Consider the following 22,268-nt stretch of genomic DNA (forward strand, 5'->3'; position numbering starts at 1 on the left):
CGATTCCATGTTTGCATGTTCTCCCCATGGCTGTGTGGGTTTTCTCCGGTTTCCTCCCACATCCCAAAAACATGCTTGGTAGGCTGATTGAACACCCCAAAATGCCCTTAGGTGTGAGTGCGAGTGCAGATGGTTGTTCGTCTCTGTGTGCCCTGCGATTGGTTGGCAACCGGTTCAGGATGACCCCCGCCTACTGCCCAATGACTGCTGGGATTGGCTCCTGCAAGCCCGCGACCCCCGTGGGGACAAGCGGTATAGAAAATGGATGGATAGCTGTGACACTCAAGCCTAGCCCACCAGCACAAAGTGTATTAAATTTTGTTCACTAAATCAAGATATTCACCTCAGAACACATCATATTTTTAAATTAAGGGCATATCTTACTTGTGTGACTTATGATCAAGGACGTTATGTCCCGGATTCATGTGGTTGATAAGACTTCTGCCGTAAAGGGCCCTTGTATCTACAGTCAGGGAGAGCAGACTGTGGCAAAATTTCATTCCCATTTCTTCGAGCTCCCTGGTTCTTGTCTGAAGACCCTATACACAAACAAACAAACAAACAAACAAACACAAAGGCAGTGACGAAAAATGTATTTGGTTGCTAATGCACACAGGAAAATGTATTGCACAAACCAGGGTGAAAACATTTTACTATTATTAACATTACAGTAGTAGACAGTTGAAGTCAGGTAGGATAATTCAAAGGTGCAAACATTCTAATGCAATTATAAGAAACCAATGTGAAGTAACTGGAAATGAGCAAAACACGGGTTAGTCTACAAATTTCCTCCTTTTAACTGAACCGCCAGGTAAATGAACTTGTTTTCTCTTTAGTGGAAACACCTGTGGCTGAAGCCACTCAGTGCAGGGTTTTTACTTTCTGCACCTGGATTTCCCATCTCTGTCTGGCACTGGTTGCCTTGAATATGTGTGACTATCAAGGAATTCTAGAGAGAAATGTGGTGCTCAATGGCAATAACAGGTCGTGGGTCTTGCAATGGGATAACTCAAAGGACGGAACTGCTGTGTGGAAAAAGTGGCCTTCAAACCATAGACAACTTGAGCAGTTCTCTCATGAAAAATGGGCCGTAACGCTTGCTGAGAGGTGCAAAATTCTCTCTGATAATTACAAAATGTTTTGATTGCAGTCATTGCTTCAAAAGACTGTGCAACAAAATATTAAGTTAAGGTTACCATCATTTTTGTCTAGGCCTGTTTCAAGAGCTTGTTTTTTTACAATAATTTTGTTGAACAATTCAAAAGCAATGTCTAATTATCATATGAATTCTTAGTGCACCTAATTTTACGCTGACTTTGGGGTGCAGAATTTGGGAATCGCGTTAACCCCGAAAGCGCGTTGTATAGAAAGTCTTGTTTTTTAGGCAGCCGAATGGGTCCTTTGTTACGTTTATTTAGGTCAGGCCTGTTGTTGGGCAGCCGAAGGGGTCCGTTCGCTCCACACACATCGAAGTCTGTTGACATTTTATTAGGCGGATTGAGTAAGTCGTTTTGATGCTATGTGAATTGGATGGGAGAGAGAATAAAGCAGCCACTTATTCGACTATTGTGTACAGCCACGCTCTTTGACTTCAAGATTCATGTTTCAAGATTCAAGAATTTTTATTCGCCCTGTTTGGGCGTGCCAAACAAGGAATTTGACTTCGGTACATCACAGCCTCTGTTCAACATTTAGGTGACTAACAACACTCAGGACGTGTGAAAAATGACAAATATTTTCAGACATCCCCTGATCTTAAACTGATCTTGTGAATGATTGTGTGGATGAGGCGTTTCCGCAAACTTCCTCCTTTCTGAATCAAAAACAATCCTAGCTATCTGTAACACTGTAATAAAAAAGTCATAAACAGCCCAACTACTTCTTATCAAACGCTTTAATTGGTCACAGAAATTCATCAAACCACTAGCACTAAGGTTTACGCGCCAGTCATTTAGCTCCATACGGTCCTCATATCGTCCATTTAAAATACGACTTGAAAAGGTATTTACGACTAAAGAAAATTGTAGTCCATGACCGAACCGGGTTAGACAGAAAGTCGCGTAGGATCGAAGCGAATAAAATGTGTATTAATAGTATTATTAGAAGTAGTATTGCGAAGAAGTAGGTCCACATGAGTATGCAAGATTTTGCATTTATTTAAAAAAAAAAAAAAAAGTACCGTAATGTTCGGACTATAAGTCGCATTTTTTTCATAGTTTGGGTGGGGGGGCGACTTATAATAAGGAGCGACTTATATGTGTTTTTTTTCAAACATTTTCACAAAAAAAAAGTGAAACTGCGATAAACGAACCGCGATGTAGCAAGGGATTACTGTAATTTGAATTTCAAGTGACGTCAGAAGCGCGACGCGGCGTGGCGGTTGTTTACAAAAAGGACAAAGATTGATCACGGGATGACGAAGATGACGAAGGGCCCCACGTACTACCGGCATCATTAGCGGCTTTGTTTCTAAGTGACACGGAGGATGAAGAGTTTGAAGGATTTAAGGATTTGGAGTGACACAGAAGGTTTGAAAAACTATTATGGCTTTTACGCACGCCCGGTCCTACTCTACGGAGCTCTCTTTCACCTCCGTGGATAGAAGTCGGGGGCCGGCGCTCGGCCAGGTGGCTGTCCGGGGACGGTGGATGGGGCTCGGTCATGGCTTTTACGCACGCCTGGTCCTATTCTATGGATCTCTCTTCCACCTCCGTGGCTGGAAGTCCACGCCTGGAAGTTTGTTTTGTTAAATAAAGATCTGTTTACCAAACCCACGTCTTTCCTTGTACTTTGTTAACGCTACAATATAGTTATATACTAGATCTGTGGAATAACGACGAGGCTGACGTCAGGGCGCACGCGCGGCGTTGTTGACAAAGGACGAGGAATTGGATCGATGGATTTAATGATTTAAAGTGCACAGATGGTTTGATAATATTATTGCTTATATAATAGTTATTTGATATCTAATTTATATATCGTTATATGGGCCTGTGGAATATTTTGAAGTGCAAGCGCCGTCAGCGGCGCGCACCCATTGTTGACAAAGGACGATCGATGGATTTACTGAATTGGAGTGACACAGATGGTTTTATAAACGTGTTATTTATGTAATAGTTTTTTTTAATAACTCTGAATGTTACGTCAGGCCCATTCTCAGCTCTTCGTTTTTGTTTATGTCACGTTAGCATACCTATCGTTTAGCCTGTTGTTGCTCGTTCATGTCTGTTCTTGGTGTTGGATTTTGTCGAATAAATTTCCCCCCAAAATGCGACTTACGCTCCGGAGCGACTTATACGTATATGTTTTTTTTCACGTTATTGTGCATTTTATGGCTAATGCGACCTATATTCCGGAGCGACTTTTAGTCCGAAAATTACGGTAATTTCTATGCAGTAGTGTGTTTAGAACTTGACACAACTGAATGTATTCCATTTTAAAATATGTCTGTAACATATGTAACTATGTGTGGAAAGAGCTTTCCGGATGCACTGTTGAAATTTATCTACACACTGTATTATTACTTAAAATCATCCTCTAATTCAGATTGTTCATTGGTTTCTCATCCCGCTCAAATCATTCCGCCTTCTCTCTCTGTCCTTTGTCTTTTCAGTCCACGTTCTGAGATGTCTTCCTTGAATAACATTTTTCCAACAAATAGACAAAAATTATTATTTATGGTCATGCTGAGTCGATAAGTACATTTCACTCCAGTCAAGGGTTCAGTTCATAGGGAGGTACACTATAGATAAATTCACAATTACTAATGTTGTACTAAAAATGCTTTGCAAACCTTGTATATTCCCTGGTTAAAACCATTGTAAGTGCTTTCCATGGTATAACTTCTCAGCACGCCCAATTCTTTCCAGACAACGATTCGGGCAGTGGCAGAACGAGATTTTTCCACCTGAGAATATCAGATTAGTAATATACAGAAAGTGGAGAGAAAGGGGAACTATTAGGACAGATAACTATCAAGTTGCTTATTTTGTCACTTTAAAGAAATCGGCCTACCTATGTACAGTGGATGCAAAAGCGCCATTTTTTGTGATTTAAAAGGAAAATATGATGAATCATTTAAAAACTGTATCCACTTTATATGTGGTTGCACTATGTATTTGTGGTTGTCATGGAAAAAGACTAAAATACTTCAGAAATGTATTATCTGTAGCTGTAGCTGTAAATTCTGATTGATGGTGTACAAGGTAGAGGAAGTTTTTTTTATGTTTACTATTAATTGATCAGACTGACAAATGATGCAACATGGACTTATCAAATAAAGTTATGATTATTACCAAATAGTTGCAGCTGTTAAAAGAAAAGGCTGGTGCAATACGATCCAAGGCCTTTGCAATAGTCTAGAAAAAGTGAAAAGAACAAAATAGTTTGAACTCTCAATGCAACAGTGGCGTTTCAAGCAATGTGTGCAGAGAAAAAAAGATAATGTTTATGTAATTACATCACTATAATGGGCTTTGCAGCACATGCACAACTTGTCTTACTCTATATCCAGGGTCTTCTTTCAGTGCTGCTGTGTCAAATGTAGAACCTGATTGCCATAAAGTTTCCTTTATACTGCAGCCATACAAAAAAACGTTCTTTTTTCGAGAGTGGCCATGATAGTCACAGAAGACCTGAAAGAAGTAAAATAGACATCTTGAAATCTTGTACCACAACAATAATAAATAACATTAAGATTGAAACACAGCTATTCCTTGGGGGGGCCATTGGGGTCCGCAAAACAAAGCAATGTTTTTGCATATCCAAGCAATTCTTAAAAACTGCTGATTAAGATTCATTATATGTTCCCTTTCCTCCCACATCCCCAAAACATGCTTGGTCGGCCGATTGATCACTCCAAATTGTCCCTAGGTGTGAGTGCGAGTGCTATTGGTTGTTCGTCTCTGTGTGCCCTGCGATTGGCTGGCAACCACTTCAGGGTGTCCCCTGCCTACTGCCCGATGACTGCTGGGATAGGCTCCAGCATGCCTGTGACCCCCGTGGGGACAAGCAGTATAGAAGATGGATGGATGGATGGATGGATGGATGGATGGATGGATGGATGGATGGATGGATGGATGGATGGATGGATGGATGTGTTCCCTGCTGGGGATGGGTGGAAATGTTGAAAGGAATTCCTGGAAAAAGTTGGGAGACACCCTATAGTCAATTATCTGGCCTGGCGCTTGGTCCAAGAATATTTCAGTCGGGTCCAGTGCCCCTGTGGCACTCACTTGAGCTCCGCCAGTAGATCTAGGACCACAATGAAAGCGACCCAAGTTGGATTTGAAAAAAATCGCGAGCTATTGAGACCTCCATAAAAAAAGTAAAAAACAGACACAGGTAGATACAGACAAAAAATGATATGAACCTAGCCAAATACTTATGAACTACAAGTTCTGTTACACCCTCTTCAAACAAGTGTTGCGGGACAAATAGCATCGCAAGCATATCTCATAAGTTCCAAACACACACACAACACGCATGCGCACGCACACAGCCACTCGCCCGCAAACTCGCATGCGTGCACACACACACACATGCCCACGCGCACACACGTGCACACACGCACACATGCACGCACGCTAACCCACAAACGCACATACACACACACACACACACACACACACACACACACACACACACACACACACACACACACACACACACACACACACACACACACACACACATACATACGCATGCACGCACGCACGCACACACACACACACACACAGACAACTAGAATGTGACACCATTGTTTAACTATGCGAGCTCCCTACAAAATAAGCACACGATGTGCTAAATATATTGCCGTGCCATATTTGTTCTTATGTCAACATCTGAGGTAAAAATATGATTGTGTTTTTGACACACACACAGCAGGGGAATGAGACACCATTGTTCAACACTACAAGCATTTGTTTCCATTTGGGTATTTTTTACGTCGAGCTAACACTTCCTGATGGAGCTGCACTGTATCAACCGGACAGGACTGTCGATTGAGGACACGGGGCCAGCTGTACGTTCTTCTGCATGTGACGATGAATCGTGGGAGATGGCAGCTTCCGGGAATAACAGAAACAAGTATACTGACATCACAGACATGCTCGGGAAAGGCAATTTTTTCCGAATTGTCGGAATAAGTGCTTTCATGTGCCGATTGGATTGTAAATCGACATAAACCATGCCTCTCCTTCGGAATAAAATATTGTTTTGAATGGGCTTGATCCAATCAGTATATTCTGAATGGGGGGTGCATGAAGCATTTTCATTCCGAAAAAATGTTGTTTGCACAAAAATGTTCATTTATCAAAACTGGTGTCTTCATGTACAAAGATGTCAAACAATGGCCCACTGGTTAGCACGTGTTTTTTTTTTTTTAAATTATAAAAAATCACATTTTTGTTTTTTTTTCCCGGTATTTCACCCGCCCCTATTTTTTATGTATAATTAATGTTCATTAGTAAGATCAATGATTACCATTACAAACAGTACTGAACTTGGCATAAGGTGTCACACTAGCAAGAAAACATTCATCTTACCAAGGGAGTCCGTCTAATACTACTGAGGTAGGAGAGGAAGCCTTTGGTATGGTAGATTGTTGGACAGAGAACAGGGTCTGGTTTACACCACTGACGATTCAAGTCATCTCTGTTCAGGTCACAGCGATTCCTGTGGCGAAACAAAATTTATGAATGAAAGGTAATTGAATTTTTGGACCTCTGACTGATTGATGCTGGTGTCTGCCATGTTGAGGATTTTTTTCTAAAAGGCCATTTGTATCCGAGGTGAGTTTATATTCTTGTACAAGAAAATTGATCTCCAATAACAGAATATTCTTTGATGGTACGTCATCATGGGTGAATGTGAGAGTTTTTTCTGTGTGTGTGTGTGTGTGTGTGTGTGTGTGTGTGTGTGGTTGTAAAACAATTACCGTAATTTTTCATGTATAATACGCACCCTAAAAATGGCATGTGGATGCTGGAAAAAAGCCTGTACCCATGTATAATAAGCACCCAAATTTTGACTCTTACTTAAGTCCGTAAACGTGAAATTATTTCAGAAAAAAGATCATCTTTGGGAACAACCGGATGTTATTCTGCCGGTCAGTATCACTGCGCATGCAGTAGCAAACTCGATAGCGAAGAAATATGTGAGACTCTCAACGGGATCACCAATATTTGAGTGATGTTACAGTTATTTATCACAATTATTTATTATTATAATAATAATATATATAATATATATAATAATTATTTATTTATTATTCACAATTGTCATGGTGATCTTTCTGGTGATTTCTTAACTAGGCTGGATGTATTTTTTCTGTTGGCGTTGATTTCTCCGACTGCCCAGAAAGGCACCACCGCGATCAGTTAGGTTAAAATGAAAAGAGAGGAAAGTGACGTGCGGACATGTGAAAAAGGCGGCTCTGTATGGAAGAGAAGTTGAAGAGGAATAAAAACACCCTTGGAAACCAAAACTTGCCCCTCGTCGTGACTCGGAGCCGCAACAAATGTTTCGGATTTGTGTAGGGTACATTGTGACAGCAAACGAGCAGGTGATCGAGCAAGCGTCTGATACGAGAGCATTGTGTTCGTATGGAGCGTGTTTGACGTGAACAGCAGAGAAGTAAGGAACAAGGCAAAGTGTTGTGAAATAAAATATTACCTGTAATACGCATTTAGGTAGAGAACTGAAGTCTCGCTCTTTATATAGCTGACGTGTCTTGCGCATCCGTTCTGCGCATCTGTAATGGCGGCCTCCGTATGATATCCGGTTTGCGATGGAGATTAAAAAACAAACAATATTTGACAATAACACACCATCAAGGATTGCACCATCGCATCAAACGATGTGTCGTCAATTATGAATTTTACTAAGTGTGTTGGGCAGGATGGCTGAATGCGATGCGCGATTGACAACAAACAAGAAGAAAGGTGATTTCAAGTTTTATTTCGAGGGAGATTTTCTTCAAAAATTGTTGTACCCATGTATAATGCGCACCCCAGATTTTAGGACAATAAATTAGTTAAATTTTGCGCATTATACATGGGAAAAGACGGTAGGTGATATTTTTATTAATCTTGAAATAGTAATACAATAGATTACTATTTACAGTGATCCCTCGCCTCTTCACGCTTCCTTGATGGTACGTCATCATGAGTGAATGTGAGAGCTTTTTCTGTGTGTGTGTGGGGGGGGGGTTGTAAAACAATGAGCAGACAAGTCATGAGATTTCTCTCTACTCACATTCCATTAATCACTCCATCTGGGTTTAGCATGGGGATGATCTTGAAGACAAATGTCTCTCTCAATGCCTGGGCTATTGGATCATGACTGCATAGAAACTCTAGGGTGCCTTTCATTACCCAGCTGGCATTGGATTCACCGGGATGGACACGACTTGACAGCACAATGCAAGGGCGGTTACCTAAAGAGAGACATTGACAGTGTGTGGATTTTTTTTTCATTTACTGTACAAAATATTTTATAGTACATTGTTTTGAAAATAATACTTGTTTGTCCCATTAAGTATTATAGTAATAATTATAACCACTGATTCTGAGAACTGCTTCACATCACATGTTGCATGGGGTCAACTAATTTCTAGCACCTGTAAACTGTCATTCCAGCCCAGGACAATTCGGTATAAGCTTTATTCCTTTGTTTTGCCTCAAAAACACATTTTTATTATCACACAACCATAACACGATTAGGGTCAGGCGATTTGGTTTCCCTCCCCAGATCGTTTGTTATATTGGTCGGACATAGCTGCTTATCCATTAACGTTTTTGTTTTGGGATGTTGTTCCACTAAAACATCCATTTCCTTCAGCATAAGGAAAATTAGCTCTTATTATTCTGAGGTACAAACTGATCATGGATCCCTAGTACGCAATAGGTGTCGGCCTGGACGAGTGCTTCCCAACCTTTATTGAGACTGGGCGCTCATTTTACACAAGTAAAAACTCCCAGACACTGACATAAAAATACTGAAAATGTCCCATATAGAGCTCCAGAATATTCCCCCGTGCATTTGTTTATAGCAGTATAGAAGTGCCAGCACGGCCAACACCGAAGAGAAGAACACTTTCAGAGAACACTTTGATGAGAAAACAACATAATGAGATACATGTGCAAGCTATCAAGTCCCAGGAGTACTATCATGACAGTAGATAGGCAAAGGACCCTGACGGCTCAGCAGAACTCAGAGCCACTCACAAAGGCTGGGAAGGACAGAAATATAAGATTTATACATCTTATAAGACTTGTAACGGCCTAATCTTTGAGACGAGTATAATGCCACTGGCAGGATCAATCAAGTAGTCTCGGAGTTGAGGGGGGTCTAGGTGGAGGGCAGGGAGTACCGCGGGTAGGCGGCAATAGAGTTGGTAAAGTTTTTCATTACTTTTTTTCTTAACATACATTCATCCATTTTCTACCACTTATCCGGAATCAGGTCGTGAGTGCAGCAGCTTAAGCAGCGAAGCCCAGACTTCGCTGTTCCCAGCCACTTCATTCAGCAGATCCCGAGGGATCCCGAGGCCAGCTGAGAAACAGTCTCTTCAGCATGTTCTAGGTCATTTCCGGGGTCTCCTACCTGGGAGGCATCCAGGGGGAACCCTAATCAGATGCCCAAGCTACCTCATCTGGCTCCTCTCGACGCCGAGGCCCTCGCGGACGACCGAGCTTTTCGCCCTCTCTCTAAACCAGTGGTTCCCAAAGTGGGCGGTACCGCCCCCCTGGGGGCGGTGGAAAGATCGGGGGGGGCGGTGAGGAAGAAAGGGGCGGTAGGGGGGCGGTAGGGGGGCGGCAGTCGATTTGTACACAACACGCCGCTCTGGCCCAGTCAGATCTGACAGCATAGACTACAAAAGCAAAAGCTCAGGTTTGTAATTTCAAGCTTGTAATGTTCAGAATTTTATCTTATAATAAAAACCGCATTCTGGCGGTCAACATCATCTTGAGTTCAAGTCAACATGAAATTGGGGACTCGCCAGAACGCGCCGTGTTGTGTTGTGTTGAGCTGGTTAGGGCAGTGGTCCCCAACCACCGGGCCGCGGACCGGTACCGGTCCGTGGGTCACTTGGTACCGGGCCGCCAAGCCGCACAGAATTTTTTTTTTTTATCGACGATCAATTAATTCAGGTCAAGACACTCGTCCCGGTCACGTGACATGTTTCCCCAGTCGAGCCCGCAAAGCTAATATGTGGCGACAGGCTAACTAACCAGGCAGTGAAGCATTCAAAACTGCTTCAACACATGGAGACCAAGCATCCTGCAATAAAAGACAAACCTTAAATCACTTCGGGTGTCATTGTCTCCGATTACGTCTAGATGGGACCGGCTCGTTTCTGAGAAACAAACTCAGTGCTCCCACTAATTCAACGTAATGGTAATGATATTGTAAATGTATTATTTATTTATTTATTTATATAAATGTATTATTTAAATGCCGGTCCGCAAAAATATTTTAAGTAATATATAAGTAATATATCAAGAAAGAGGTGTTTGTTTCCATATGTGCCTTGGGGGGGGGGGGGGGGGGCGCTAGGAATTCACTGGGGAGCCAAAGGGGGCGCCAGCCTGCAAAAGTTTGGGAACCACTGCTCTAAACGAAAGGCTGGGCACCCAGCGAAAGAAACCCTTTTCGGCCGCTTGTATCCTTGTTGCTTCAGTCATGACCCACAGCTTGTGACCACACGTGAGGGTAGGAATGGCGCTCGACCAGTAAATCGAGAGCTTTGCTTTTTGACTCAGCTTCTTCTTCGCCACAACAGACTGTTAGAGTCCGCTTCAGAGCTCTCACTCGAACAAGACCCCAAAATCTTTGGTAAATGTCCATACAGTCTTCACTTAGGAATTTATTTAAAGATACTTTGTTTTAGTAAGACAGAAGCAAGTTTGTTTGCCTGCTTAACATGTTCGACCACTTCCTGTAGCCTTCCTCACAAGCGTCACGTGATGGAAATGTGACGTGTCATATAAGCCGCTACGTGGTTTTGCCAGACAAGCAGGGGGAATTTACGCCCCATACTGTCCAGGACTGCATCCCAAGTGTGTGTGACAGGGTGTACGCTCCCTCGTCTCAATTCATGCTCCTTGGACCTTGTTTCTGGATCTCGATTTGGGCGTCAGACAGTATGGGGCAAAAGTTCCCCCTGCTGTATGGCAAAATCACGGCGCAACTTATAAGACATGTCACCTTTCCATCACTTGACGCTTCTGAAGAGGGCTACAGAAGGTTAAGCAGACTCCAAGATACTTGAACTCCTCTACTTGGGGTAAGATCTCATCCCCGACCCGGAGAGGGCATTCCACCCTTTTTCAACTGAAGATGTAGGAGATCACGGCTTGAAGAAGCCAACAGCACCACATAATCTGGTAAAACAAGAGATGCGATATTGATGTCACTAAACCAGACCCGCTGAACTCCTCGACTGTGCCTAGAATTCGCCCATAAAAGTTACAAACAGATTCAGTGACAAAGGGCAGCCTTGGCGGAGTCCAAACCTCACGAAAACAAATCCAACTTACTGCTGACAATGTGGACCAAACTCTGGCATCGGTGATACAGGGACCGAACCACATTAATCAATGGGTTCGATACCCTGGACTACCGCAGCACCCCCGACAGAACTCCCCGAGGGACACGGTCGAACGCCTTTTAGAGGTCCACAAAACACAGGTAGACTCGTTGGGCAAACTCCCACGCACCATTGAGGACCCTGCTGAGGGTGTAGAGCTGGCCCACTGTTCCACAGCCAGGACAAAAACCAGATTACTCCTCTTGAATCTGAGATTCGACTTCCTGACGGACCCTCCTCTCAACACTCCTGAATAGACCTTACCAGGGAGGCGAAGGAGTGTGATTCCTCTGGAGTTGGAACACACCCTCTGGTCCGTCTTCTTACAAAGAGGGACCACCAACCCGGGCTGCCAATCCAGAGGCACTGTCCTAGATCCCCATGTGATGTGGAGGCGTGTCAACCAGGATGGCTGATAGAGTTTTGCCCACTCTACCTTTTATGCAAGAACCACACGTGAGACAGTTTGGCCATTTTACGCTTGCAAGCGGAGAAAGCCATCAGCACCCTGTGTGGTACAGAGGTGCTTGAAAGCAGTCTGCCTTTCGCCTCTTGCAAGGGAATATGTATTGAGAGAAAACAGGGTGGGGGTGAGAGTGAACAGGTTTCGGGGGTCTCCTCTGCAAACTGGTTAAGCAGTGCTGAGGGTCTTAGCTCTTTGTTTTACAAGGTTGTGGAAACAGATACTAGTGGAGCATTTTAAATAACTAACCAAGCAAGAATGTTTCCACGTCATTTGGAAGGTTTCAACAACTGAATGTGGAAAGTTTCAATGAGTCAAGTAAAGGTGGAAGGTTTTAACAAATGTATGATTCTAGTCAACATTCCAACATAATCATACGATCAAAATAATTTGTCAACCCTAACAACGGCCCTACAACATCCAGAGCCTTTAGAAACCCTGGGCAGATATCATCCACCCCTTGCCACTGAGAAGCTTTTTAACCATCACTCTGACTTTAACTCCAGGAATAGGAGCGTCTACAAAATCTCCAGGTTCTGCTTCATCGATGGAAGGCATGTCAGTGGGTTTGAGGACATCTCGAAGTATATTCCCCTCACCAATTCACATGCCAAATTGAGGTCAGCAGCGCCCCATCTCCACGATACAGTGCAAACAGTGCACGGCTTCCCCCTCCTGAGACGTTGGATGGTGGACCAGAATTTCCGTGGAGCCGCCCAGAAGTCATTTTCTACAGCCTCACTGAACTCCTCCCACGCCCGAGTTTTTGCATCAGCAACAGCCGAAGCTGTGTTTCGCTTGGCCATCCGGTACATGTCAGCTGCCTCGAGAGTCCCACAGGGCAAAAAGGACCAATAGGACTCTTTCTTCAGCTTGACAACATCCCTTAGTGTCTGTGTCCACCACCGGGTTCGGGAAATGTTGGTGGAATTGAGGAGGTTGTCGAAGTATTCTCCCCACTGACTCACAACGTCCCGAGTTGAGGTAAGCAGCACACCGTCTCCATTGCACAAAGTGTCAATGGTGCACTGCTTCACCCTCCTGTGATGCCGGATGGTGGACTAGAATTTCCTCAAAACCGTTTGGAAATCATTCCCCATGACCTCGCCGAATTCCTCCCACGCCTGTGTCTTTGTCTCTGTCGCGGCGAACGGCAGCTGACTGTGCGCGCGCACGCTACTCACTTGCGTCAAACGAGGCTATCAGGGCGTCATTTGTTGTAAGGGTGGTCTAACTTGCAGCTAACTTGCAAACTCTTAAGTACAACTGAGACCACCCTTACAACAAATGATTGACAAGTTGGAAGAAAATCACGGGTGAAGAAAATAAATGGAAACAATGGAACAACAGTCTAGTTATTGAATGGAATCCAGTTTAAGTTCAGTTTGGTACAACCCTTCAAGTGTGGGAAGAAGTAAAACACTTGACAGTCTCAGCAACTGCCGAAGCTGCAATTTGTTTGGCCATACGGTACCTGCCGGCTGCCTGCGGAGTTCCACAGGCCAAAACGGCCCGATAGGATTCCTTCATCTGTTCTGCCAGACGTGGAAGTCTTTCTGACAGGGGATTCTGCCAGTCCTTCCCAGCAAAGCCTCACAATACATTTGAGTCTGCCAGGTCGGACAGGCATCTTCCCCCACCATCTAAGGCAACACACCAAAAGGTGTCAGCCGCAGCCCTCTCTTTATGCGAGTTGCAAAACATGCGGCCAAAAATCTGATGAGATGATTCCAAAATCGATTATCGAACTGCGGCCTAAGGTGTCCTGGTGCCAAATGCACATATGGACACACTTATGCTTGAACATAGTGTTATGGACAAACCATGTCGAGCACAGAAGTCCACTCAGGTTCTGATCTGGGGGTGGGGGGGGTTATGTTTCTCCCAAACACACCCTTCCAGGTTTCACTTTCCTTGCCCACGTGAACATTGAAGTTGCCCAGCAGAACGAGGTAGTCCCCAGAAGGAGCACTCTCCAGCACTCCTTCCAAGGACTCCAAAAAGGGTGTCTAATCTTAACTGTTGTTTGGTGCACAAACAACAGACAGACACCCCCTAACCCCCCCCCCCCCCCCCCCCCACACACACACACACACACACTCAAAGGCGGAGGGAAGCTAACCTCTAGTACACTGGGGTGAACCCAAGCCAGGGGGCAATAAGTATGCCCACGTGTACTCTACGTCTTTCACCGTGGGCAACTAACTGAACTGTTGTTTGGTGTACAGGCACAAAAAACAGTTATGACCCATCCATGTACCGAAAGCAGAAGGAGGCAACCCTCCAGGAACTCCAATGTACAGGCGCTAAGAAGTATAGACAACATGAACGGTCTTCAAATTTCATTAATGACAGACAAGCCGGTGAAAAGCTTGGGCAAGATCTTCGATGCTTCTCTGAGAGACACAGCAGCGATCCAAGCTATGCACTCAGAGCTGAAGACCTGGCTTGCGGTGGTGCACAGGTCAGGCCTCACAGGGAAGTTTAAAGCCCGGATATATCGGCATGGCATTTTGAAAAATCTTCATAGAATAGCATAGTACAAATAACAGAAAAAGTGAAAACCAAACAGTAATAATAAAAACGACACCCACATTGTATTTAATAGACACACTTGAGATTACTACTCACGCAGCTGGTGAATATCTGTATAGCTCTTGCTGGGAGGACATGCAGTGATGGTGACAAATGGGCAAGCATTGCCAGCAAGAGTAGGACAAAGAACCTGTTCTCGGAAAAACACCTTACTGGGATCAACTGATCTATTCAGCAAACGCAGATGAGCCTGAGGAACATAATGCAAATGTGTAAGTTATTATAGGAAATATTAATTATTGGTTACTTCTTACAAGCATTATACTCTATTATTGAAAATCATGTTTTATGGTTATTGGACAAACCTTGTGACATTGCTATGATTCTTATAATGAGCCCACAATATTACTTTAAAAAAAAAAAAAGCAAAATGCAGCCCTGTGGATGAAGAAGTCAATTTTCAATGAAAGGAAACCACCACAACTACAGAGCTGACATTTTGAAAGCAATATTAGGATAGACTAAACAGGTAAATTATATTTACTAACCCTTAGAGCAGAGTATGTATAAGGGTAATGGTAGGCCAGGTAACAGACATCCTCACTGTATTTGAAGGTGATGGTGAATGTTAGTGTATAAAATGTTGTTCTCAGTCGACCACGAACGGGACAGAAGTGGTTTCTGTAGAATAAAATGAAGAAATATGAATGAGGCCATGTGCTGGAATGTGCCATTTTTATTTGCATGTTGCATTGCGAAAAAAACCTTGAAATATTTCACATGGCAATTCATGCCTGCTGGGGTCTGGACTGACCCATTTGTTGACCCAATGTTATGTAGTTCTCAGTTTCTCAATGTTTATGCGTGTATAGAAATGCAATTAAAAGAATGGATAATGAATTTGGAAGTTTTACTGCATCTGGATCAATTGGCAACTACCTACTAATGAGCAGGTATACAGAATGTTTTGAAGACTCGTATTTTTTCGTAGATGTTTTACATCTTCATTAATTTGAATCATCTAGATGTGTTCCAACACATTGCAAATAATATTAGTATACAACACAACAAAACACAATAACAACAATACAATACATGGAAAAGATGTATGAATCTGAGTAGTGGAGTTTTACCTGAAATAGCAAATTTCTGTCCCAGACCTGCACCATTGGGGTTTGCCATTTAATGCATCCCGTACTGAGTAAAGCACTGGCTGCATTCCTGTAGTAAGCAAATGCACACAAATACTAATTCAGGCAAAAATTTGCGCCAAATGCAAGAGTAAATAGAGATTTAAGATCAAGCGTTCGGATTCTACGTTAAAATTGTTCTAAATTTGACTTGAAATATTGTATGTTATGATAGAATCAACTTCTGAACTGGAAGACTTTTAGTTCACATACTATGGATGAGAAGGAAAACACATTTTTCCCCGGCCTTGCTACATGACTTTATTTATTACCCATCAAGATGGGAAGATCAGCTCCAGGCTTATGTAAGTGGGAAAACTGAAGCAATTTTGTATTTCCAAAAGTAAAACAATAATAAGCTTCAGTCTGAGTAAGATTAATGCACCATGACTGAAATCAATGTCTGCACTCAGTGAGATGCCTTTTGTTCTGGAGCCAACTAGAGTGGATGAGGTGGAATTGATTAGAGGAGCGGTTTGCTATTTTAAGCTTTTCACAGTTACTTTGGCATTCATTTGGCACAATGGCAATCTAATATTTTTATTCATTAATAAATGTTTAATTAATTTTCACTACAACATAACGATAGTCAAACAGCGACATGCAATTGCGCTAAACAAGCAAATCCTCGTGCCGGAACCAGCAGAGCTCACTTTAATGCTGGAAAATTAATTCGTCACTTACAAGCGCAAGGCGGCAAAGCCACAGCAGCAAACACTTATGGAGGTATTTCAAAGAAGAGAACAGCTAATGCAAAATGACAAAAAGCAACACAAAGGATTGTCAAATTGATTGATTTTAGATGATCTGTCCTAGAAAAGACTGGTGTTCATCATCTAATAAACTTTTTGGACCCAAGGTACAGTACGTTGCAGAGACGACGCTACCAAAGCTTGGATGAAAAAAGTACCCAGGTTAGAAAAAGAGCTATGATTAATTTGTTTGAGCTAAACGAAAATAGTTTTTTTTTTTTTTTTATCAGCAATATCCTCGGTGCAGTTTAGCAGATTCTTCTCACTGTTAGTCAGTGTTTGCGTCACAACAGTCCTCACCGTAGTTGAACTGGCTGTTGCTCTTCTCACAGTTGATGATATTGAAACGGTAGGGAACATCGGGCACCATGTTACTGACTTCAAAATAAAACCACTGAGTGTGCTGGGAACAGTTGGCATCTGCATTCAATATTAGGTCATATTCGTATCTACAGAGAAAAAGCGTTCAAATAACAGATGCATCAGCAACAAAACCATCAATGTTTTTATATTTTTAATAATTATGTTAATTAGAAAAATGAGAAACGATACGCACACAACCAATCCAGACGGCACGTCCTTTTTTAAGTCTGTATGTGATGTTTTTTGACAAAGCTATGTAGCACTAGTCTAAACATGGTTGGTATTCTGATCGGTATTGCATTTATGGAATATAACCCAAGGAGCAAAATCCACTCGTTTTCATCCATCTTGGGCAGTGGCCATTTTTCCACTTGCTGATGACTGAAAATGATATCATAGTTGTTCGGGGCTCTTGAGGGCTACAAAAATAAAGATTCAGCCAGTCCAGAACATGCTTCTACATGATGTATTAAACACGGATGAATAAATACAGCATCCATCCATTTTCAACACCGTTTATCCTATGAAGGGTCGTGTGGGGTGCTGGAGCCTATCTCAGCTGACATCGGGAAAAAGGCAAACTACACTCTGAACTGGTCGCCAGCCAGTTGTAGGGAATCATGGAGAATAAACAATTTAAAAAAAAATGCTCTATTTCAAAATGTAAGTGTTGTCAGACTGAGATGAGACAACATGGAAAATCCACTTTTTTTGCTTTTAAGTACCGTAATTTTCGGACTATAAGTCGCACCGGAGTATAAGTCGCACCAGCCATAAAATGCCCAAAAAAGTGAAAAAAAACATATATATGTATATAAGTCGCTCCTGAGTATAAGTCGCCCCCCCACCCAAACTATGAAAAAAAACGCGACTTATAGTCCGAAAATTACGGTACATTTTATCGTGCACTTGGAGTCTCCAGGATTGTAGGCAATTTTAATCTAATCCCTCCAGGTGCTGAAGAGATACTTTTTTAATCTGTTTGGGGGATATTTTTTACTCCGTTCAATTTTATCCATTTTCTATTACCGTAATTTTCGGACTATAAGTCGCTCCGGAGTATAAGTCGCATCAACCATAAAATGCCCAAAAAAGTGAAAAAAAAACATATATAAGTCGCTCCGGAGTATAAATCGCATTTTGGGGGGCAATTTATTCGACAAAATCCAACACCAAGAACAGTCATGAACGAGCAACAACAGGCTAAACGATAGGTATGCTAACGTGACATAAACACAAACTAAGAGCTGAGAACGGCCCTGACGTAAAATTCAGTTATTAAAAAAACTATTCCATAAATAACACGTTAATAAAACCATCTGTGTCACTCCAATTCATTAAATCCATCAATCGTCCTTTGTCAACAATGCGTGCGCGCCGCTGAAGGCGCTTGCACTTCAAAATATTCCACTAACCCTAACCCTAACCCTAACGATATATAAATTATATATCAAATAACTATTATATAAGCAATAGTATTATCAAACCATCTGTGCACTCTAAATCATTAAATCCATCGATCAAATTCCTCGTCCTTTGTCAACACCGCCGCGCGTGCGCCCTGACGTCAGCCTCATCGTTATTCCACAGATCTACTATATAACTATATTGTAGCGTTAACAAAGTTCAAGGAAAAAAGTGGGTTTGGTAAACGGCTCTTTATTTAACAAAACAAACTTCCAGGCTTGTGACGGTGTGGACTTCCAGCCACGGAAGTGGAAGAGAGCTCCATAGAATAGGACCGGGCGTGCGTAAAAGCCATGACCGAGCCCCATCCACCGTCCGCGGACATCCACCCGGCCGAGCGCCGGCCCTCGACTTCCATCCACGGAGGTGAAAGACAGCTCGGTAGAGTAGGACCGGGCGTGCGTAAAAGCATTGTCCGAGCCCCATCCACCGTCCCTGGACAGCCACCCGGCCGAGCGCCGGCCCCCGACTTCAATCCACGGAAGTGAAAGAGAGCTCCGTCGAGTCAATCTTTGTCCTTTATGTAAACAACCGCCGCGCCACGCCGCGTCGCGCTGCTGATGTCACTTGAAATTCAAATTACAGTAATTCCTTACTACATTGCGGTTCGTTTATCGCGGTTTCACTTTTTTTTTTGAACATTTTTGAAAAAAAACACATAAGTCGCTCCTTATTATAAGTCGCCCCCCCACCCAAACTATGAAAAAAACCGCGACTTATAGTCCGAAAATTACGGTACATGGTTTTATCTATTACGTCACAGTCTTTGGGGCGGCACTACCAAACAAGGTAATGGATGTGGCCAAACGGTTTAGCAAATCCGCCATCTTTATGTCATGTGCCTGCGTCACCTGCAAACCAGCCGGCCACTCTCATAGTGTTCACAGCTACGTCCATGCAATCTAGTAATCACCCCCAACTGTACCTGCTCGTTAGTAGACGCTATTTAAACCCCAAGAACTCATTGTCAGTCTGTCTGTGATGCCTGTCATAAGCGCACTGCGTTTCTGCCATCTGACTCGTGTTGCCAACTCTGTCCGTGTACTAACCCGTTTAGCCCTGCTCGCCGCCTGCCCTGACCATTCACCCGTTTTTTGACCTCGCTCTACTTGCCGCTTTCCCTGACAATCTGCCTGCCCAAGACCCCGATTACGCACTACTCCCTGCTGCGCTGCGTGCTCGCTCTGTTGCTTGTCTCACCAGGTTGGTTCCTGCCATCTGCCCGTCAGTCACTTGGTGAATGGTGACCAGTTGTGGCGCTGCCGCTTCTGCCTGTCAGCCACGAGCCAGCCATTCCACCACCCCAGTCAAGCCAGAACTTCAGCTCTCCACTTCCTCTTTCCCTCCATTCAATAAAGTCTGCCTCGTGCCGTATTTGGTTGTCCTGTCTCGTCCGTCACACTTTATTACTCTGAAAGGCTTTTGTAGTCCAAACTCAAGGATGCAAAGGGGAAATTGGAGAGATCAAAATGTTCCTTGCTTGGATGCATTAATCCAGAGGTCCCCAAACACCGGTCCGCGGACCGGTCCGTGTGTCACTTGGTACCGGGCCGCCAAGCCGCACAGAAAAAGAAATATATTTTTATCGACGATCAATTAATTCAGGTCAAGACGCTCGTCCCGGTCACGTGACATGTTTCCCCAGTCGAGCCCGCGAAGCAAGCAAATACGTATGAGCAAGAAACAGAGATGTTTGAAAAGCTTCTTCGGAAAGGGAAAAAAGCCCAATGAGGAGACGGAAGAAGAAGAGGCTATGACTTCTAAGAAAAGGAAAGCTGCATTTAAAAGAAAATTTCTGGAGTCCTACTTAAAATATGGATTTATCGCCACAGGTGACTCTGACGCGCCAAGCCCACTCTGAATATGTGGCGACAGGCTAGCGAATGAGGCAATGAAGCCTTCAAAACTGCTTCGGCACATGGAGACCAAGCATCCTGCATTAAAAGACAAACCTTAACCCAGGGGTCACCAACCTTTCTTAAACCGAGAGCTACTTCCTGGGTACTGATTAAGGCAAAGGGCTACCAGTTTGACACACACTTCTGAAATAGCCAATTTGCTCAATTTGGCTTTCACTATGTTATTATTGTCATTTCCCAATTCACATGTGTGATTTTAACAAGAATAGCAAAAATACAGTCAAACCTTGGTTTTTGACCACAGTCCGTTCCAGAAGGCGGTTCGAGAAGCAAATCGGTCGAATTCCGAATCAATTTTTTCCATTACAAATAATGGAAAAATTTTGAATCCGTTTCAAGACAAAAAACCCCGCCTTTTTTAAGCATTTTTTCATTTTCGTGTATTTGTCCGATCGCACAACTGCAGCGCACCGCTGAACGCGCAACCGTAGCGCTTCGCCCACCGCGCAACTGCATCGCGCTGGTCGCATTATTATGACAGAGCCGTCGCTGAAATTTAGAAAATATTTTTAAAGTCCTGATGTACTTTCCAAAATTTAAGTGGACCTCAGTGCGCAGGGAGCTTAATTTGGTCCGATCGCGCTACCGCAGCGCGCCGGGCGCTCACTGTCGCATTGCTTAAAGCATTGCTTTGTGTTTTAGGATGGCTTTACTGCTCCCACTTGCTTTCTTTGGAGGTATGATTAGGGGTTAATACAATCCTCAAAGTAACGAAAATACAATAACAACGAAGTCAGTCGGCATCCGGGCCGCGCGGTCGGGTTTTTTCGGGTCCTCCCGGCTCATCTCGCGAGGTTCGACCTCCAAATTTTGTTCGACAACCGAAGCAAAAAATTCTCAAATTTTTTGTTCGAATTCCGATTTGTTCGCGAACCGAGACGTTCGAAAACCGAGGTTTGACTGTAAAATAAATAGATGCAGCTCGCTGACAAGTGCCGCTATTTGAGCTAATTTTAGAACAGTCCTGCGGGCGACTCATGCGGTCCTCACGGGCGACCTGGTGCCCGCGGGCACCGTGTTGGTGACCCCTGGCGTAAACCTTAGCGCTAGTGATTTAATTTCCGTGACTAATTTAAAGGCGATAAGAATAAGAAGTCGGAACAGCACTCCATTGTGCAACCACAGAGACTGCGATCGGTAAGGGCTGATAGATCTTTGCTTATGCTGCAATTTTCGAAACACTCGTATGCATGGCTCTAATTTTATTACACTTTCAAGACTTTCTAAATAACGTGCTTTCGGGATTAATGAGATTCTAAAATTCTGGACCCCAAAGTCTGCCTAAAAGGTGTACTTTAAGGTTAACTTTCTTCATTTATCGACCAATTTCTTTCAATGCGCATTGCTACCTGACAATACAGAAAAATTACAAAATGTTTCTGTATTTTTAACCTACCACTCATCTTCCAAATCAAAGACCACTTGGTTGATGATATCTTGTGTGGATAGTCTGATTATATTGTAATGTAAATCATACTATTTGAGGATATTTTCCCTTTTTTCTTTAGTTTTTCAACCTTATTACCATTACAAATGTGTACATACCTGCGAACGCGAATAGCCTTTCTCAGGTTGCCGCATTCAAAACTGGAAAAGAATCTCAAGGAGTCTGGTTTGGCAAGTGGAAACCACAAACTAAAAGAAAATATAATTGAAATGTTTTTTTATTTAACTAATCATTTACCAACAAATAGATTGTTCTTTTAAAACTTGTGACTTGCTGCGTACAGTAAACAAATAAAGATGTCCGATACAGAAAAATGACTAAATGTTTCTATATTTTTAACCTACCACTCATCTTCCAAATCAAAGACCACTTGGTTGATGATATCGGTATTCAAGAAACGTTGGATATCTTCAAGCACTTTCTGCCTGTGAAAACAAAAAATTAAAAACCATGCAAATGAAATGAAGATTAAAGGAGCTGTATCGTGCGCATCAGGGCTATTTTAAGCTTTCCACAGTTAATTACAGGATTGTTTGTTT

At 43.0% G+C, this 22,268-nt stretch overlaps 1 protein-coding gene across 11 annotated transcripts in view; it reads right to left on the bottom strand.

The window, feature by feature from the left end:
• LOC119123986 (cytosolic carboxypeptidase 4) overlaps positions 1 to 22,268 on the bottom strand; it is a 96,776-nt gene that overhangs the window by 5,258 nt on the left and 69,250 nt on the right. For 8 of the 11 annotated variants that reach the window (XM_037253497.1, XM_037253502.1, XM_037253500.1 and 5 more), the window contains 12 exons: positions 22,074 to 22,154; positions 21,828 to 21,917; positions 16,834 to 16,982; positions 15,725 to 15,812; positions 15,140 to 15,272; positions 14,688 to 14,841; positions 8,257 to 8,437; positions 6,546 to 6,675; positions 4,503 to 4,634; positions 4,296 to 4,358; positions 3,794 to 3,907; positions 385 to 539 (listed from right to left, as the gene is read on the bottom strand). In XM_037253497.1, coding sequence (XP_037109392.1) covers positions 385 to 539; positions 3,794 to 3,907; positions 4,296 to 4,358; positions 4,503 to 4,634; positions 6,546 to 6,675; positions 8,257 to 8,437; positions 14,688 to 14,841; positions 15,140 to 15,272; positions 15,725 to 15,812; positions 16,834 to 16,982; positions 21,828 to 21,917; positions 22,074 to 22,154 — 1,470 coding nt within the window. Of the gene's footprint in view, positions 1 to 384; positions 540 to 3,793; positions 3,908 to 4,295; positions 4,359 to 4,502; positions 4,635 to 5,192; positions 5,254 to 6,545; positions 6,676 to 8,256; positions 8,438 to 14,687; positions 14,842 to 15,139; positions 15,273 to 15,724; positions 15,813 to 16,833; positions 16,983 to 21,827; positions 21,918 to 22,073; positions 22,155 to 22,268 lie in introns of those variants that run through there. The other 3 variants (XM_037253498.1, XM_037253504.1, XM_037253508.1) reach the window with 3 other exon arrangements.

The sequence above is a fragment of the Syngnathus acus genome, chromosome 6, assembly GCF_901709675.1.
Source record: "Syngnathus acus chromosome 6, fSynAcu1.2, whole genome shotgun sequence".
NCBI classification, from domain to species: Eukaryota; Metazoa; Chordata; class Actinopteri; order Syngnathiformes; family Syngnathidae; genus Syngnathus; species Syngnathus acus.